The sequence below is a fragment of the Tupaia chinensis genome, unplaced genomic scaffold (assembly GCF_000334495.1).
Source record: "Tupaia chinensis unplaced genomic scaffold, TupChi_1.0 Scaffold144576_1, whole genome shotgun sequence".
NCBI classification, from domain to species: Eukaryota; Metazoa; Chordata; class Mammalia; order Scandentia; family Tupaiidae; genus Tupaia; species Tupaia belangeri.
Genome location: NW_006204436.1, coordinates 5,679 through 19,900, shown reverse-complemented (window position 1 = coordinate 19,900; position 14,222 = coordinate 5,679). Strand labels below are relative to the sequence as shown.

General features: G+C 36.7%; 1 protein-coding gene across 4 annotated transcripts in view; it reads left to right on the top strand.

Moving 5' to 3' along the window:
- Positions 1 to 10,507, top strand: part of LOC102487553 (zinc finger protein 25) — a 27,904-nt gene extending 17,397 nt beyond the window's left edge. For 3 of the 4 annotated variants that reach the window (XM_014583692.2, XM_014583693.2, XM_014583694.2), the window contains 3 exons: positions 7,091 to 7,217; positions 7,479 to 7,568; positions 8,817 to 10,507. In XM_014583692.2, coding sequence (XP_014439178.1) covers positions 7,091 to 7,217; positions 7,479 to 7,568; positions 8,817 to 10,102 — 1,503 coding nt within the window. In that variant the 3' untranslated portion in view covers positions 10,103 to 10,507. The remainder of the gene's footprint in view (positions 1 to 7,090; positions 7,218 to 7,478; positions 7,569 to 8,816) is intronic. The other variant, XM_027767748.1, reaches the window with a different exon arrangement.
- The last annotated feature ends 3,715 nt before the right edge of the window (positions 10,508 to 14,222 follow it).

The following is a 14,222-nucleotide window of genomic DNA, read 5'->3' as shown; positions in this document are numbered from 1 at the left end:
CTTTTAGAGCTTCTAGTATCTACTGTTATATTCTTCACTTCCATGCCATTGAATTCTTCAGTTTCTGCCATAGAGTACAGATGTTTAGTATATGTTAAGTAGGGACATACTATATTTGTCTTTCATAGCCTGGTGTATTTTATTGTGCATAATATCTTCTAGGTACATCCACTTTATGTCAAATGACGGGATTTCTATGTTCTTTATGGCTTAGTATTCCATTTTGTTTATGTGCCATATTTCTTTTATATAGTGTGTTATTTTGTACTTAGGTTGATTCCATATCACAGCTGTTTGAATGCTTTTGCAATAAACATGACTTGGCAAATGTGTCTGTTTGTGATTGCCTTTCTTTTGAATAATTAACCCAAGCGTAGAATTACTGGGTCATATGGTAGTTCTATATTTACAGTTTTGAGAACTTCCATACTGTTATCCACAGTAGCTGATACTGATTTATGTTCCCACCAGCAATCCCTGAGAGTTCCGTTTTCTGGTAATAACTGTGGCTGTCACTTTTTTGTTTGTTTGTTTTTTTATATTATTTTGACTAGGGTTATGTAGTACCTTATGGATTTGCATTTCCTTTATGACAAGAGATAATAAACATTTTTTAACCATTGGTTAATTGGCCATGTGGGAGTGTAGCACCTTAACTACCTCACCACCTCCTGACCCCTGAAGTATCTTTTTAGGCCTCTTATGTTGAAGATTTTTGTCAGCCATTCATGTGACTACCAAAAACTATGCTGGATTTTTCATTCCTGTCGTTGCTCCCAAGGAAAGTTCAAAGTGACAGTCACATAGATGGCAGTTTATGGCAGAATGCAATGTTCAGTCATAGTGGAAATGGTTAGGAGTGCTTAGATTTGAGGTATGTGTTAGTTGGAGGTTATACCCAGCAAGATGATGGTTGCTCATGTCACTACAAAATGAGGTTTTGCAAACTTTTGGATTTTAGTCAGATAAAAAAGTATTGACAAGTAATTTTAATTTCTTTTTATAGGTTTTTACCATCTTGTCATACTTTACAAATTTTGAAATTTTGGAGGGCAAAAAGTGTCATTCTTTATTCATTATTCGATTGAATTCTGATTGTTTCTACATTTTTTTTTTATGTACAGTAATTCTTATCAGAAAATGTTTTGTGATTGGCTGGCTCTTTACCTTTTAAGTTTATTTTATGTTTTACTTTTGTCACAAATCTTTTGATATATATATGTAAATATATGGAGAGTTGGAATTATGTATTTATTTCTTTCATGCGGGTAGGAGGCGAGACAGAGACAGATAAATAGGAACAGGCATCCCCTATAATGTCTTTATGCTGCAGTTCACCCTAAAACTGCTAAAGTCATGATTATGCAAATACCTGGTGTGTATAAGAAACACTGGCAAGTGAATCCAGGACCCTTCCATGTGGCTTCAGCATCAGAAGTGTTGTGTTACTGCTGCACCACTGTAGCTGGTTTTGTTTTGATACTTAAGTATTTGTATTTATTTTTACTAGTATGGCTTCTGGCTTTTAAATACTTTATATGATTTTCTGATTTTTAAAATTTCTTGTTTATGTTCATATGTTGCACATCTATGTGGAGTACACTGGATTTTCAAAACGTACATGCATTGTATGGTAATCAATGACACTGCCATATTAATTGTCTTAAACTACATTATGTTGTGCAACTTTAATTTGTGTTCTTCTAGTTTTGTGGGGTTTTATATAATCAGCAACATCCCTTTTTAAAACTCTGTTCTGATATACTTTTTTATAACCTATTTGTATACATGCATTCTCATTTGTATTAACTGTCTTTTCATTTTTTTCTTCTCCTGAGCATTCACACCCCTTTACACCCAGGCACTTCTTGTTATATACAGTTGACCTCTCTTTCTGTATCTTTGAATATTTTAGTTTCTGTTATAGATCATATACATTCAGAATTTTCCATGGAGACATATCATTTCTGTCATACTCTGGCTTATTTTGTGTAGCATTCAATCTAGATTCACCCACTTTGTTTTGAATGACAGGATCTCTTCTTTATGGGTGAATAGTATTCCGTCATGTATTTTACTGCATTTTTTAAATGTAGTCATCAGTTGTTAAACACATAGGTGATTGTTTATCTATTGTGAATACTGCAGTAAACATGGGTGTGCAAGTGTCTCCTTAACATCTTGTACTTTGGGCAAATATTTGAGGAGTCAGAGTCCTTGGTCATATAATATTTTTATTTATTGATTTTCAAGAGTTCTCCATATTGTTTTCCAGGATGACTTAATTTACATTTCCACCAAGAGTGCAGCACAACCTTCCCAGTATTTGTTCTTTGGGTCATGGCCATTCTAACTGGGATTAGGTGGACAATCATTGTGGTTTGGATTTGCATTTCCCTTATAATAAGTTTCATTAAAACATTTTTTCATGTGATTTATGGTCATTCATGAGGCTTGTCTGTTCAGATAAATTGCCCATTTTTAAAATGAACTATTAGTTTTGTGAGTTGAGTGAATTGAGTTGTTAATACGTTCTGGTTATCAGTGACTTGTGATAATCAGTATAGTTTGCAAACATTTTCTCGCATTCTGTTGATTGTCTTTCACTGTTTCCGTTGCTGTGCAGATGCTTTTAGTCTTGATGTAATCCCACTTTGTCTGTCTTTGGAATTGTTGCCTATGTTTTAGGTGTAAGAAATCTTTGCCTGCTCCTGTGTTCAAATGTCCCCCCCAGTATTTTCCACAAGTATTAACATTTGAGGCTTAACTTTTAAATCTGCAATCCATTTTGAGGTGGTTTTATGAATGGTGAGATAGATACCTAGTTTGGTTTTTTGCAAATGGGTATCCAGTTTTCCCAGAAAAGCTCTGGCCTACTGGACTGTATTGTGCCCTTTGTTAAAAAATCAGTTGGCTGATTTTGGATTTCTGTTATGTTCCATTAGGGTATGTGTCTTTTATGAGGCACACACACATATGCACCTGTGTAAAGGTGTTTTGTTTTGGGATAGGTTTTTGCTTGTAGGGCACATGCGCTCGCCAGACAGACAGACAGAGAGACAGAATGTGAGAAATCACCCCCAAGGGGGATGGCCACGCCACAATCCCTTCTCCTCCATTCTCCTCTCGGGATCTTGGGTATGCACGCACATGCACCCGGCGTGAGTTTATTTAAGCCACCAGGTCTGGGACGCGAACCAAGGTTGACTACATGGGAGTCCAGCGATAAAGCCATTATGCTAACTGCTGGTCCCACCTGTGTGAATTTTAAGCCAAGTCCAGGACTCAGTTTCAAAGTTGTTCAGCAATAGATTTTTTTCTCCCATCTTTATGTGTATTTTCAGACGCTTTACATTTCAGATCCAATTCCATTCTGGATGGAAAAGATGCTGGATATACTTGCTACACTTTGAAATTATTATAAAGGCTAGTTTTGTGCTTTATCATGTGGCTATTTGAATATGTTTCACATAGTGATGAGAAAAAGATGTATATTGTGATTGTTGAGTGAAATGTTCCACAAATCTTTGTCAGGTCTATTTGAGTTAGGGTATCATTTAGTTCGTGTATGTCAATTTTTTGTGTGTATATGATCTATACAGTGGTGACTCTGGGATGTTGAATTCCCCAATAGTTAGTGTGTTGCAGTCTTTTTTTTTTTTTTAATTTTTAACTTTATTTATTTATTTATTTTTAATTTGACCAGAGAGGGACAGAGCAAGAGCAAGGCGGGGAGCAGGGAAGTGAGAAGTAAGCCTTCAGGTCTGGGACTCGAACAGCAATCAGCCATGTGAGAGTCCAGTGTCCTTAACCACCACATCACCTGCCAGCCCCTGCAGTCTTATTTTTCCTTTTAAATCTGGCATTCTTTCTTTCACATATTTGGCTGCCCTAGTGTTGGGTTTCTAAATATTTATGATACTTATATTTTCCTGGTGAATTGATTATTTTAGAACTATTTAGTGTTTTTTTTTTTCCTTTTTTGTCTTGAAGACTAGTGTCTGATACCAGTATCATAACTCCAGAATTCTTTTTTCCTGTTTCCATAAAATGACTTTTTCCAGCCCTTCAATCTCTGTATGTCTTTATCAATGAGACGTGTTTCTTGGAATACCATATAGGTGTCTATTTTAGTCCATTCAGCCAGTCTGTTTTTTGGAGACCTTAATCTGTTAATATTCAACATTATTTTTGATATCGTATACTTATCCCTGCCATTTTGTTAGTCATATTCTTTGTGTGTTTTCTCTTCTATTTATCTCCCTTTCATTTTCCTGTTATTCCTTTAATTCTTTCCTATAGAGCTGGTCTAGAGTTGCTGAGTTCTTTCAGATTTTGTTTATCTGGGAATGATTTTACTTCTCATGCTCATTTGAAGGATAATCTTGAAGGGTATAGTATTGTTGGTTGAAATTATTTTTCTTTCCAAGTATTAAGCAGGTCTTCTGTTCCCTTCTTGCTTTCATGGTTTCTGCTGAGATGTCTGAGTTTAGTTTGATGGGATACTATTTGTAAGTAAGTTTATGCTTCTTTCTCGCAATCTTTAGAAGTTTGTTTTTGGCTTTTCTCAATTTGGGTATGGTGTGTCTTGGAGAGGATGTTCATAGGTTGATTCTATTTGGCATTCTTTGTTTTATCTGGATCTGGATGTCTGTTTCTCTAGATATGGGACATTTTCAAATGGTATTTCTTGGAAGAGATATTCTATGACTTTACCCATCTTTCCCTTCTGGAATACTGTTATGTGGATATTCAGTTGCTTAACAATGTCTAGTATTTCTGAAATGTTTTTCATATTTTTTGGTTATATTTTCATCCTGGTTGCTTAGACTAAGAGGTTTTGTCTTTAAGTTCAGTTTCTTATGTGTAGTCTAATTGGTCGTCCAACCTTTTGAGGAGGGTTTTTATTTTCTTTATTTTCTTAGTATCTGAAAGTTTCTTTTTCTTTTAAGGCATTTATCTCTTTAGGAGCTTCTTTTTGTTATACCGTGGTTTTCCTGGCTTCTAGAGATGATTTTCTCTTCTTGCATTTTGTTGGGTTCTCTTATGGTGACTATTCTGAATTCTTTTACTGACATTTCTGAATTATTTTGTCTTTATCTGTTGTTGACCCGTTGTTTTGTTCCTTTTGGAGAGAAATATTTCCTTGTTTCCTCGTATTTCTTGTGTCTCTTTTTATTTGTTTTATGCATCTGATGAAGAACTGCTTCTTAATTTTTGGAATAAGTTGTTTAGTGTGAGTGAGGCAAGAACAGATCTAGGTTCTGGGTATGTCTCTGACAAAAGGCTATATTTTTATATGAGATTAGGATTTTTGTTCTCTGTACATGAAATAGTTTGTGGGCATTGAGAAGAGCTGTGTCATAGTGGCATCAGTTGAACTGTTCATCATCAGAGTAACTGTTACCCAGGATTTGATACTGATAATAGGGAAAGCACAGATCTGCCCTCCCGCCCATACAAGGGATAGTGCTCAAATTTTAAGTCTTTTTTGTCATGGGGTGCTTTTTTAAAATTTCCATTGCTTTCTCTGGGCATTGGAAACTTGTTTTTCGATAGTGTTCCACCTATTCACTGGCCTGCAAGATGGTATAGCTCTCTTGCCAGCTTGAGATGGAGGTGAGGTGGTAGGTCTAACTTTTTACATCTGTAGCTGCTTGTTCTTTCACTTCCCTATGAGGTGTTAGCTATGTGTCAGTTTCCTTCTGTGGTTGGGATTTTTGGAATCCATGGTGGTAGTCTGGGCATTGGATTTTTCAGAGATGATTTCTCGTTTCTCTTGCCTCTTTCTGTATCTCTTTCTCTGTTGAGTGTATATCCAAAAGTCAAAAAAAATTCTTATTTGTCATGGTCCTGTTCTCTTTCTTAATCATATCTATTAGTGGTTTTCTGAGTTTCTGTCTTTTATTTTCAGTCTTACATTTTCTTTGAGCACGAGAGTTGAGCCTAGGTTCACTTTCATTCATTAGTATCATGTCAGCTCAGCTGCTACTGAGTTTCTGCTGCTCCCTAGATATTTGGCTACAGAAACTTTGAACATGATTTTTCCAAAATTCTTTTCTCTGTTGCTCATATTTTTGTCCCAGTTTTAATGTGTCTGTTTTATCAGAAAGCATGCAATTAATCTCTTTTCATCCACTCCAAGGCAAATGAGTACTAAATTATCTTCCAGCGGTTTCTTGATAGGATGACTTCCCTATTGAGTACAGGTACTTCTGTTTTAGGTAGTCATATTTAAACTTGATTTTAATCATGTCACAGTTCCTTAAGCTCATCCTTATTCTGTGGTCTGAGTGTGGCTGATAAAATGAAAATCTGGTCCTGTAACATGCTACCGTGTGCCATTATTTATGCTTTGTGCTTTAGGAAGTGGGTGATGTTCATCTTTGTGGACATTATCAATACTTCTGGATGCATAAGGGCAATATAAATATGCCTGTAAACATATGCAAACCTATAACTAATTTATTAACTGCAAGCTTATGAAATGTTTTATCGAAATATGGTCAAGTATTTAAATATAAAGTCACTTTGTACAATCATTTCTTTCAATAGCTTACTGTGTTTTTTTTTTGTCACACATATACTGTTTCAACTGTCAGTATAAGGTGTGCTCTTTCTGCTTTTATGAGAGAATTTCTATACTTCCATTGTCATAAGAATGTTCACATACAAGATATAAACACTTTTGGCTTTTCATTGAATCTCAACCTGATAATACAGAAGGAAAAAAAATAAACAAACCTTGTTTTTGTTAGTCTGGTCTAAAATGAATCTGTTTCCAAATTAGCTAGCCAACACTTATTCCAGATGTATATTTACATTTCTGTTTATATGAGACTGTAAGCGCCTTAGAGTAGCAATCTTAATTATGCTCTTTGCCCCTTGCAATAAGAATATTTACATATCTGTAGGGGAAGCACTCATAATACTCTTAGTAATGAATGAGTTAGTACAGAGGTAGTAAGTTTTTACTTTGAAATGTTTTCTCTCCGTATGTAGAATGCCAAAAAATGCAGAAAAAGTAAAATCTCGTATTTTTCTTCTAGTTCCTGGGGCTCATGAGTTCGGGGGAAATATATTTTTACAGGGGTTCATCTCATTAGAGGATGTGGCTGTTCACTTTACCTGGGAGGAGTGGCAGATCCTTGAAGATGCTCAGAGAACCCTATACAAGGATGTGATGCTGGAGATCTACAGCAGCCTGGTGTTCTTGGGTGAGTGGAACCCCCATGTGTCTCCCTAAAGTAATCCCTGTCTTGTTTCATACTAAATAGGCAAAAGTTTTATGGCTGAGCTTTATGGCTGCTAATGCTATTTTGCGGTGAGATTTCATTCTTTGCTTAATGTGAGTGGCACTACTCTTTAACAAAGGCTCAAATTAGCCCCTTCATTGCACAGCTGATGAAGCAGGTCTGTTCTTACTCTTCAAATAGGTTGACATCTTGACAAAATTTCCCACTATTTTCCATTAACAGGACACTGCATTGCCAAATCTGCAGTGATCTTTAAGTTGGAGCAAGGAGGAGAGCCATGGACATTAGAACTCTGCAACCAGAAACTCCCAGGTTAGTCAGTCCATGCTAAATTAAATTAGAGACTGACTAAATTAGACTAATTTAATTTATTTCATGTCAAAGAACTTATGTTTGATTGAGAAAGGAAAATAAAATGAGTATTTATAGTTGTGAGATAAAAAATGTAGAGAATGTTTTACTGGGATAAGAGTGTGGGACAATGGAGTATATTATTTCTGAAGGGGTCCCAAAGGAAGGCAGGCTTAGGGAGATGAGTATTTATTTTCATTGGACACTAATCCTTTCTTAAGAACATTTCTACTTTGGTGAAAAACAGTTCCATTTTGAATTTTGCAAATAGTAAGTCTTCCAGGAAAATGTTAACTTAAGTAAAGAAGCAGCACACAGTACTCACAGTTATGAGACAAAGGACAGGAAATACACAGGATAAAACTTGTAGAGTAAAACCATAGTAAAGCAGTAGGTAGATAGCTTTGTCTAGGTATTTTAATAGATACAAGAGAAACATAAAGGAGCAAAGTAAAGCATGACTCAAGTTTTAAATCTCTATTACTGTAAATAGGTATAATTTCTAAGGAAAAAATTATTATACATCAGTGACAGTTTTTAAATACAGAAAATAATTTATTTCTATTTACTTGTTTCATTCATGAACTTTAGAGAAGTCTTTGTTAGATATGATACACAGATAGAGTTATCTTTTTCTCTTTAAGGATGTTGCAAAAGTAGATGACATGATAGAGCAGAAATGGAAATCAAGACACACATTTTTGGCAAGTTCTAATCATCAGTAGCAGCAACTAAGGAGAGAGTTGAATATAGAGAAATATTTGAGTTCATACACTATTTTGAAACAATTCAAATAATGAAAAGTATTCAGGAATAAGGCCTGAGATTAATTTATGTGGAAATACACTTCTCCTTGGCCTGATAAAGTATATGCCAGAGAGAACCCTAATACCTACAAATTAGGAAATCTCTCACTCACTATAATCATTATATTTAGACTCACTTAATATAATCCAGACAGCAGCATTTTGAATGCAGTGAACAAGAGAAGGTCTTGCCAGCAAAGGTAATATTGACAATAACAGGGTTAATGTGGAGAAGACTGTCGTAAACAAAATGAATATGGTAAAACATGATAAAATAGCATAACTCAGGCCTAGAAGAAAACTTTCTACCAGAAGTCTAATTATACCAGTTAGTCAACAGAAAGTGTGCACGATACACTGTAAATATGAATGTGAGAAATTCTTTTAAAACCCTTTTCTACAGTACACCTGAGAAGCACAGAGTCCTATGCAAGTAAGGAGAAATCCTTCTTTCGGGCGTCAGATGGAGCTGTTTCTCAGAGAATCTTCACAAGGGAAAAGCCCTATGAATATAATAAATGCCAAAAAGCTGTTTTCCAAAAGTCAAAAATCACTGTACATCAGGGAAATCATGGTGAACAGAAACCTTATGGATACAAACAATGCAGGGAAACTTTCCCCTGGAAGTCAACTTTCATTATGCCTGAGAAAATTCACACTGGAGAAAAACCCTGTGAATGTAAAGAATGCAGGGGATTCTTATTACTGAACTCACACCTTCCTGATCATCTGAGGACCTACACGGTAGACAGGTCCTATGAACGTGAACACTGTACAAAAACATTCACCCAGAAGTCAGACGTGACCATACATCAGAAAACTCACACAAAAGAGAAACTCTATGTATGTGAACGATGTAAGAAAACATTCTACCGGAAATCATATTTAATTAGACATCAGCGATCTCACATAGGAAAGAGACCTTATGAATGTGAACAATGTAGGAAAACATTCTTCCAGAAGTCAGCACTCAGTAAACATCAGAAAATTCACACAAGAGAGAGGCCCTATGAATGTGAACAATGTAGGAAAGCGTTCTTCCAAAAATCAGCACTCAGTGTACATCAGAGAAGTCACACAGGAGAGAAACCCTATGAATGTGAGACATGTAGGAAATGCTTCTATCGGAAATCAACACTCAAAATACATCAGAGAATTCACACAGGAGAAAAACCCTATGAATGCGAACAGTGTGGAAAAGCATTCTCCCAGAAGTCATCCCTCACTATTCATCAGAGAAGTCACACAGGAGAGAAACGTCATGAATGCGAACAATGTAGGAAAACATTCTTACAGAAGTCAGCACTCAGTGTGCATCAGAGAATTCACACAGGAGAGAAACCCTTTGAATGTGAACAATGTAGGAAAACGTTCTACACTAGAACACATCTCACTATACATCAGAGAATTCACACAGGAGAGAAACCCTATGAATGTGAACAGTGTAGGAAAACATTCTCCCAGAAGTCATACCTCACTATACATCAGAGAATTCATACAGGAGAGAAACCCTATGAATGTGTACAATGTAAATTCACATTCTCCCGGAAGACATACCTCACTGTACATCAGAAAACTCACACCAGATTGAAACCTTATAAAAAGAATGGAGGTAATTTTTCTCCTGTAAGCCACGTTACTAAACATCTGAGAACTCACAGAAGAGAGAAGCCTTTTAAATATGAATGATTTAGGAAAACTTTATACAGGAAGTTACAACTTACTGTGATGTTTTTTAAAAAATTAACGTAAACTTTCTAACCAGAACTTATACCTCCCTGTATGTCAAAGAACTCATATGGGAGAAATTTTTTGCTAATATGTTGTGAATCTTCTGTAATTCAGAATGCACTGTATATTATAAAGCTCACTGTACATTGTAGGAGCTGTTAAATGTAGACCATGTGGGAAATCTGCTAAGAAGTCGAAACTTAAACTGTATGAAAGACCTCCCATAGAATAGAAACTTATAAAAGTAAAGACGTAGAAAATCTTTCTCACAAGATTAACATCTTATATATCTTTGGAGGATGTACATAGTAGAGAAACTTACCCATTAATGATTTTTGGAAAAACTTTTGTGATAAAATCTCAGGAAACATCAGAGAACTCTCAGGTGGGAGAAATGCCTTGTCATAGAGACTGTATGTGTTCTCCAAAAATTATACTTTTTGGAACACAGAAAAAGACCTGAAAAATTTTCAAATACCCACATGCTGTATGTACCACTACTTATCACTGCTTCAGAGACTAAATGGCAGTTGATTTTCTCATGACCTTTGGAGCCATAAGTAAAAGTTGATTACCATGATTACCATGATTTTTTGTTTGTTTGTTTGTTTTTGGTTTTTTTTTTGAGAGGTTTTGCTGTAGGGCATGTGCACTCACCAGAGAGGCAGAGAGACAGGAAGCAAGAAATCACCCCCGGGGGCATGGCCATGCTGCAATCCCTTCTCCTCCATTCTCTTCTCGGGATCTTGGACACTTACGCACACACACCCAACATGAGTTTAAGCCACTGGGTCTGGGATTCGAACCACGATAGACTACATGGGAGTCCGGCGACATAGCCATGATGCCAACTGCTGGTCTCTGATTACCATGATTTCGACAAAAAGAATTGGAGAGAGCAGACATTTACCTGTCTAGTTGTAATAAAATCTTGCATTTGTGTTTTATATGGGTGAAAAATTCCTATATTGTTAGACTGTTGTATATGTTTATTGTGTTTGCGTTAAAACACAGACCTTTCAATGTGGCTACTTCATGTGTGTTGCAAAAGTTACTGGTTTTATGGACTAGAAATTCACACCGGACAAACCCATCTATCTAGGTGGCTCATGGAAAAGTACAGAAGAAATAGGGAAAAGCAGAGGAACAAATGCGTCAATAGTTTCTGAGGTTTGTCATGAATGATATCTCAATGAATACTGGTAACAATGTAAATCTTTGTATCAATGTCTTAATGTATTATAGTTCCTAAATACCATGCTTATCATATTCTAATAAATTGTTTATAGTAGCTCTTATTTTGCCTGTCCAGCATTCTTTCACCAAATTATTGTACAAACTGTTCAGCTGTGTTCCTACCGACATATTATCCAGTTGCACCAGCCAAAATGCTCATAACCAGCCATGGTTAATATTTCATTTAGGGCCTACAATGCATTTTCCATTACCTCTGCAGCCCCAGAATTTCATGTCTTTTTGTATGTGGACCTATAATTGCCTACATTGTGAAAAGTGTGTGTTCGTAGGTTCGAGGAAGGCTGTAAGCAAAGTTCCCCATGACCTAAAAGTCCAGGCCCGAGTCTCACAGCATGATTGATATTGGACAAGTGTATTTGTTTGTTTGTTTGTTTTGCTTAAACTCTGTTAAGAGGGATAAACTTATTTGCAATCAGTTCCTGACTTGACTGTTATCTGGCCAAGGTCTGATCTCTTTTTTTTTAATCTCACCAAACTGCTTACAGATAGCTTGTGCTTAATTATAATAGTAATTGCACAGTTCTTTCAGCATACAGTCACGTCACCCATGACTGAAACACCTCCCATTATTATATGTCTCACAACACTTTCACAATTGGGATGAATTTTGCACAAACGAACTTTCGGGGACATAATTTTATGCCACAGTATTCCATCCTAGACTTCACGTTTTATTTTCTGACATGCAAAACACAGTAGCTCCCTCTCAATAAATGCAAAATTTAACTCATTCCAGCACTACTTCAGAACACTAGTGGCTAGTATGTATATCAGACAAAAATGAGACTAAAGCATAATTTTTAAAAAATGTGACTGAGATGCATGTGCTTGCTGGAGACAGAAAAGGAATTATGAAGTTAACACTATGGGATGTGGCCACACCACAATCCCTTCTCCATTTCTCCCTCCTTTTGGGATTTGGGACATACTTGCACAAATAGCCAGTGTGTTTTTGAAGCCACTGGGTTCAGTACTTAAACCAGGGGGTCGGCCATATGAAATCCAGCAGACTTAACTGTGAGACTATGGGCTGGTCCCAGGCATAACTGTCAGAGCAAAATTTTTTTCTACTAGTAAGCCTGTGAAACCTAATGTTGTCTACTTAGAAATAAAGAGGCAAGACAGGCACAGAATTTTTATTTCCAGCTGAAATACATAGTAGTAACTTTTCACAGTGAGTTCACAATGAAACAAGATAAAATATATCTGATTTATAAGGGTTCTGACATAGGGTGTGTTTGCTCACCAGAATAAAGAGTAAAAGGCGAAAAATCAACACCCATCTTCCCAGCCTGGACGGCTACACTGCAGTTTGACTGGTGAGAGAGATGGGGAAAAGAGAAATGTGTATGTTTATTGTGTTTGCATTTAAACACAAACATCTGAATGTAACTAGTTCATGTGCTTTGAATCTCCCAGGGGCATGGTCTCACTGAAATCCCTCCTCCATTTTCCTCTTGAGATTTTGGGCACGCACTGGTATGCTTGGTGTGATTTTTCAAACCACTGGGTCTGGGACTCGAACCACGTTGACCAGGTGGGAGTTTAGCACCATAGTACCCTGCTATCTGCTAGCCCCTATTCTCTCTGTTTTAAGAATTACAACACCAGCAATGCTGTAATTCTTACACATTAAAGAATTTCAGTATTCTTACATGTAATTGCAAATACTACCATAACTTTTCAAGTTTTTCTTTGTTAGTTTTTGTTTTGCTATAAGGTATGTGCACTCACTGGAGAGAGATGGAGAGAGAGTGAGAAAAATCACTTTCCAGCAAGGATGGCCATGCCACAGTATTTTTTCCTCCATTATTTTCTTGAGGTTTTGGGCATGCCTACACATCCACCCATGTGTCTTCTAAGCTAATAGGTCTGGGACTTGAACTGTGGAGTCAATCATCGGATCCAGCTGCTTTTAGTCACCGTGCCCCTGACTCGCCTTAAACTATTCACTGTGTTGATGTTATATATTGAATAAATCTTTCTTTGTATAGTACTAAATCATTTTGAAAAGAAAAGGAAAAAAAGTTTCAGGTATTTCCCCTTCAAGCTTGCCATCATATTTAATATGCATCATATGTTAATTTACAAATACAAAGAAAAAAAAAAACATGATTTTGTTATACTTACTTGAGAGTGGAGATCATTCTTAGTAGTCAGATGTTGACATTCCAGAAAATATCAACATCACTCTGAAGGAATGAATAGTTTTTGTGACAGGTCTCAAGAACTCTACCCTTGTTCTCGGGAACCAGCAGTTAGCATAATGGCTATGTCGCTGGACTCTCACGTAGTCGGCCACAGTTTGCGTCCCAGACCTGGTGGCTTAGAACTCATGCTGGGCGCGTGTGCGTGTGTGCCCAAGATCCTGAGAGGAGAATGGAGGAGAAGGGATTGCGGCGTGACCATCCCCCCGGGGGGTGATTTTTCGGTTTCTGTCTCTATGTCTGTCTCTGTCTGTCTGGCAAGCTCATGCGCTGCGCCCTCTGGCGAAAACCCCTCCAAAAAAAAAAAAAAAGAACTCTACCCATGTTCTCAGTCACAGTGTAGAAATCAGACTTAGATAGAAAAAAAAAAAGCTCTGGGTTGACAAATGTGGAAATAGGAATCAGTTACAGTTCACACTATTTGTAAACATGTACAAAATATGACACAAGGTGTTACATTGGGCTTCCATTGCAAGATGAAGTGTGTGTATGCTCATTTTCCCATACACACTATTATTCAAATGAATAGGTCCCTGATTGAATTTGGAAAGGTATTGGATGAGAACGCCACAGGGTTTAGATGCAACCAGGTGTTGCTTGTTTAGTATCTCAAA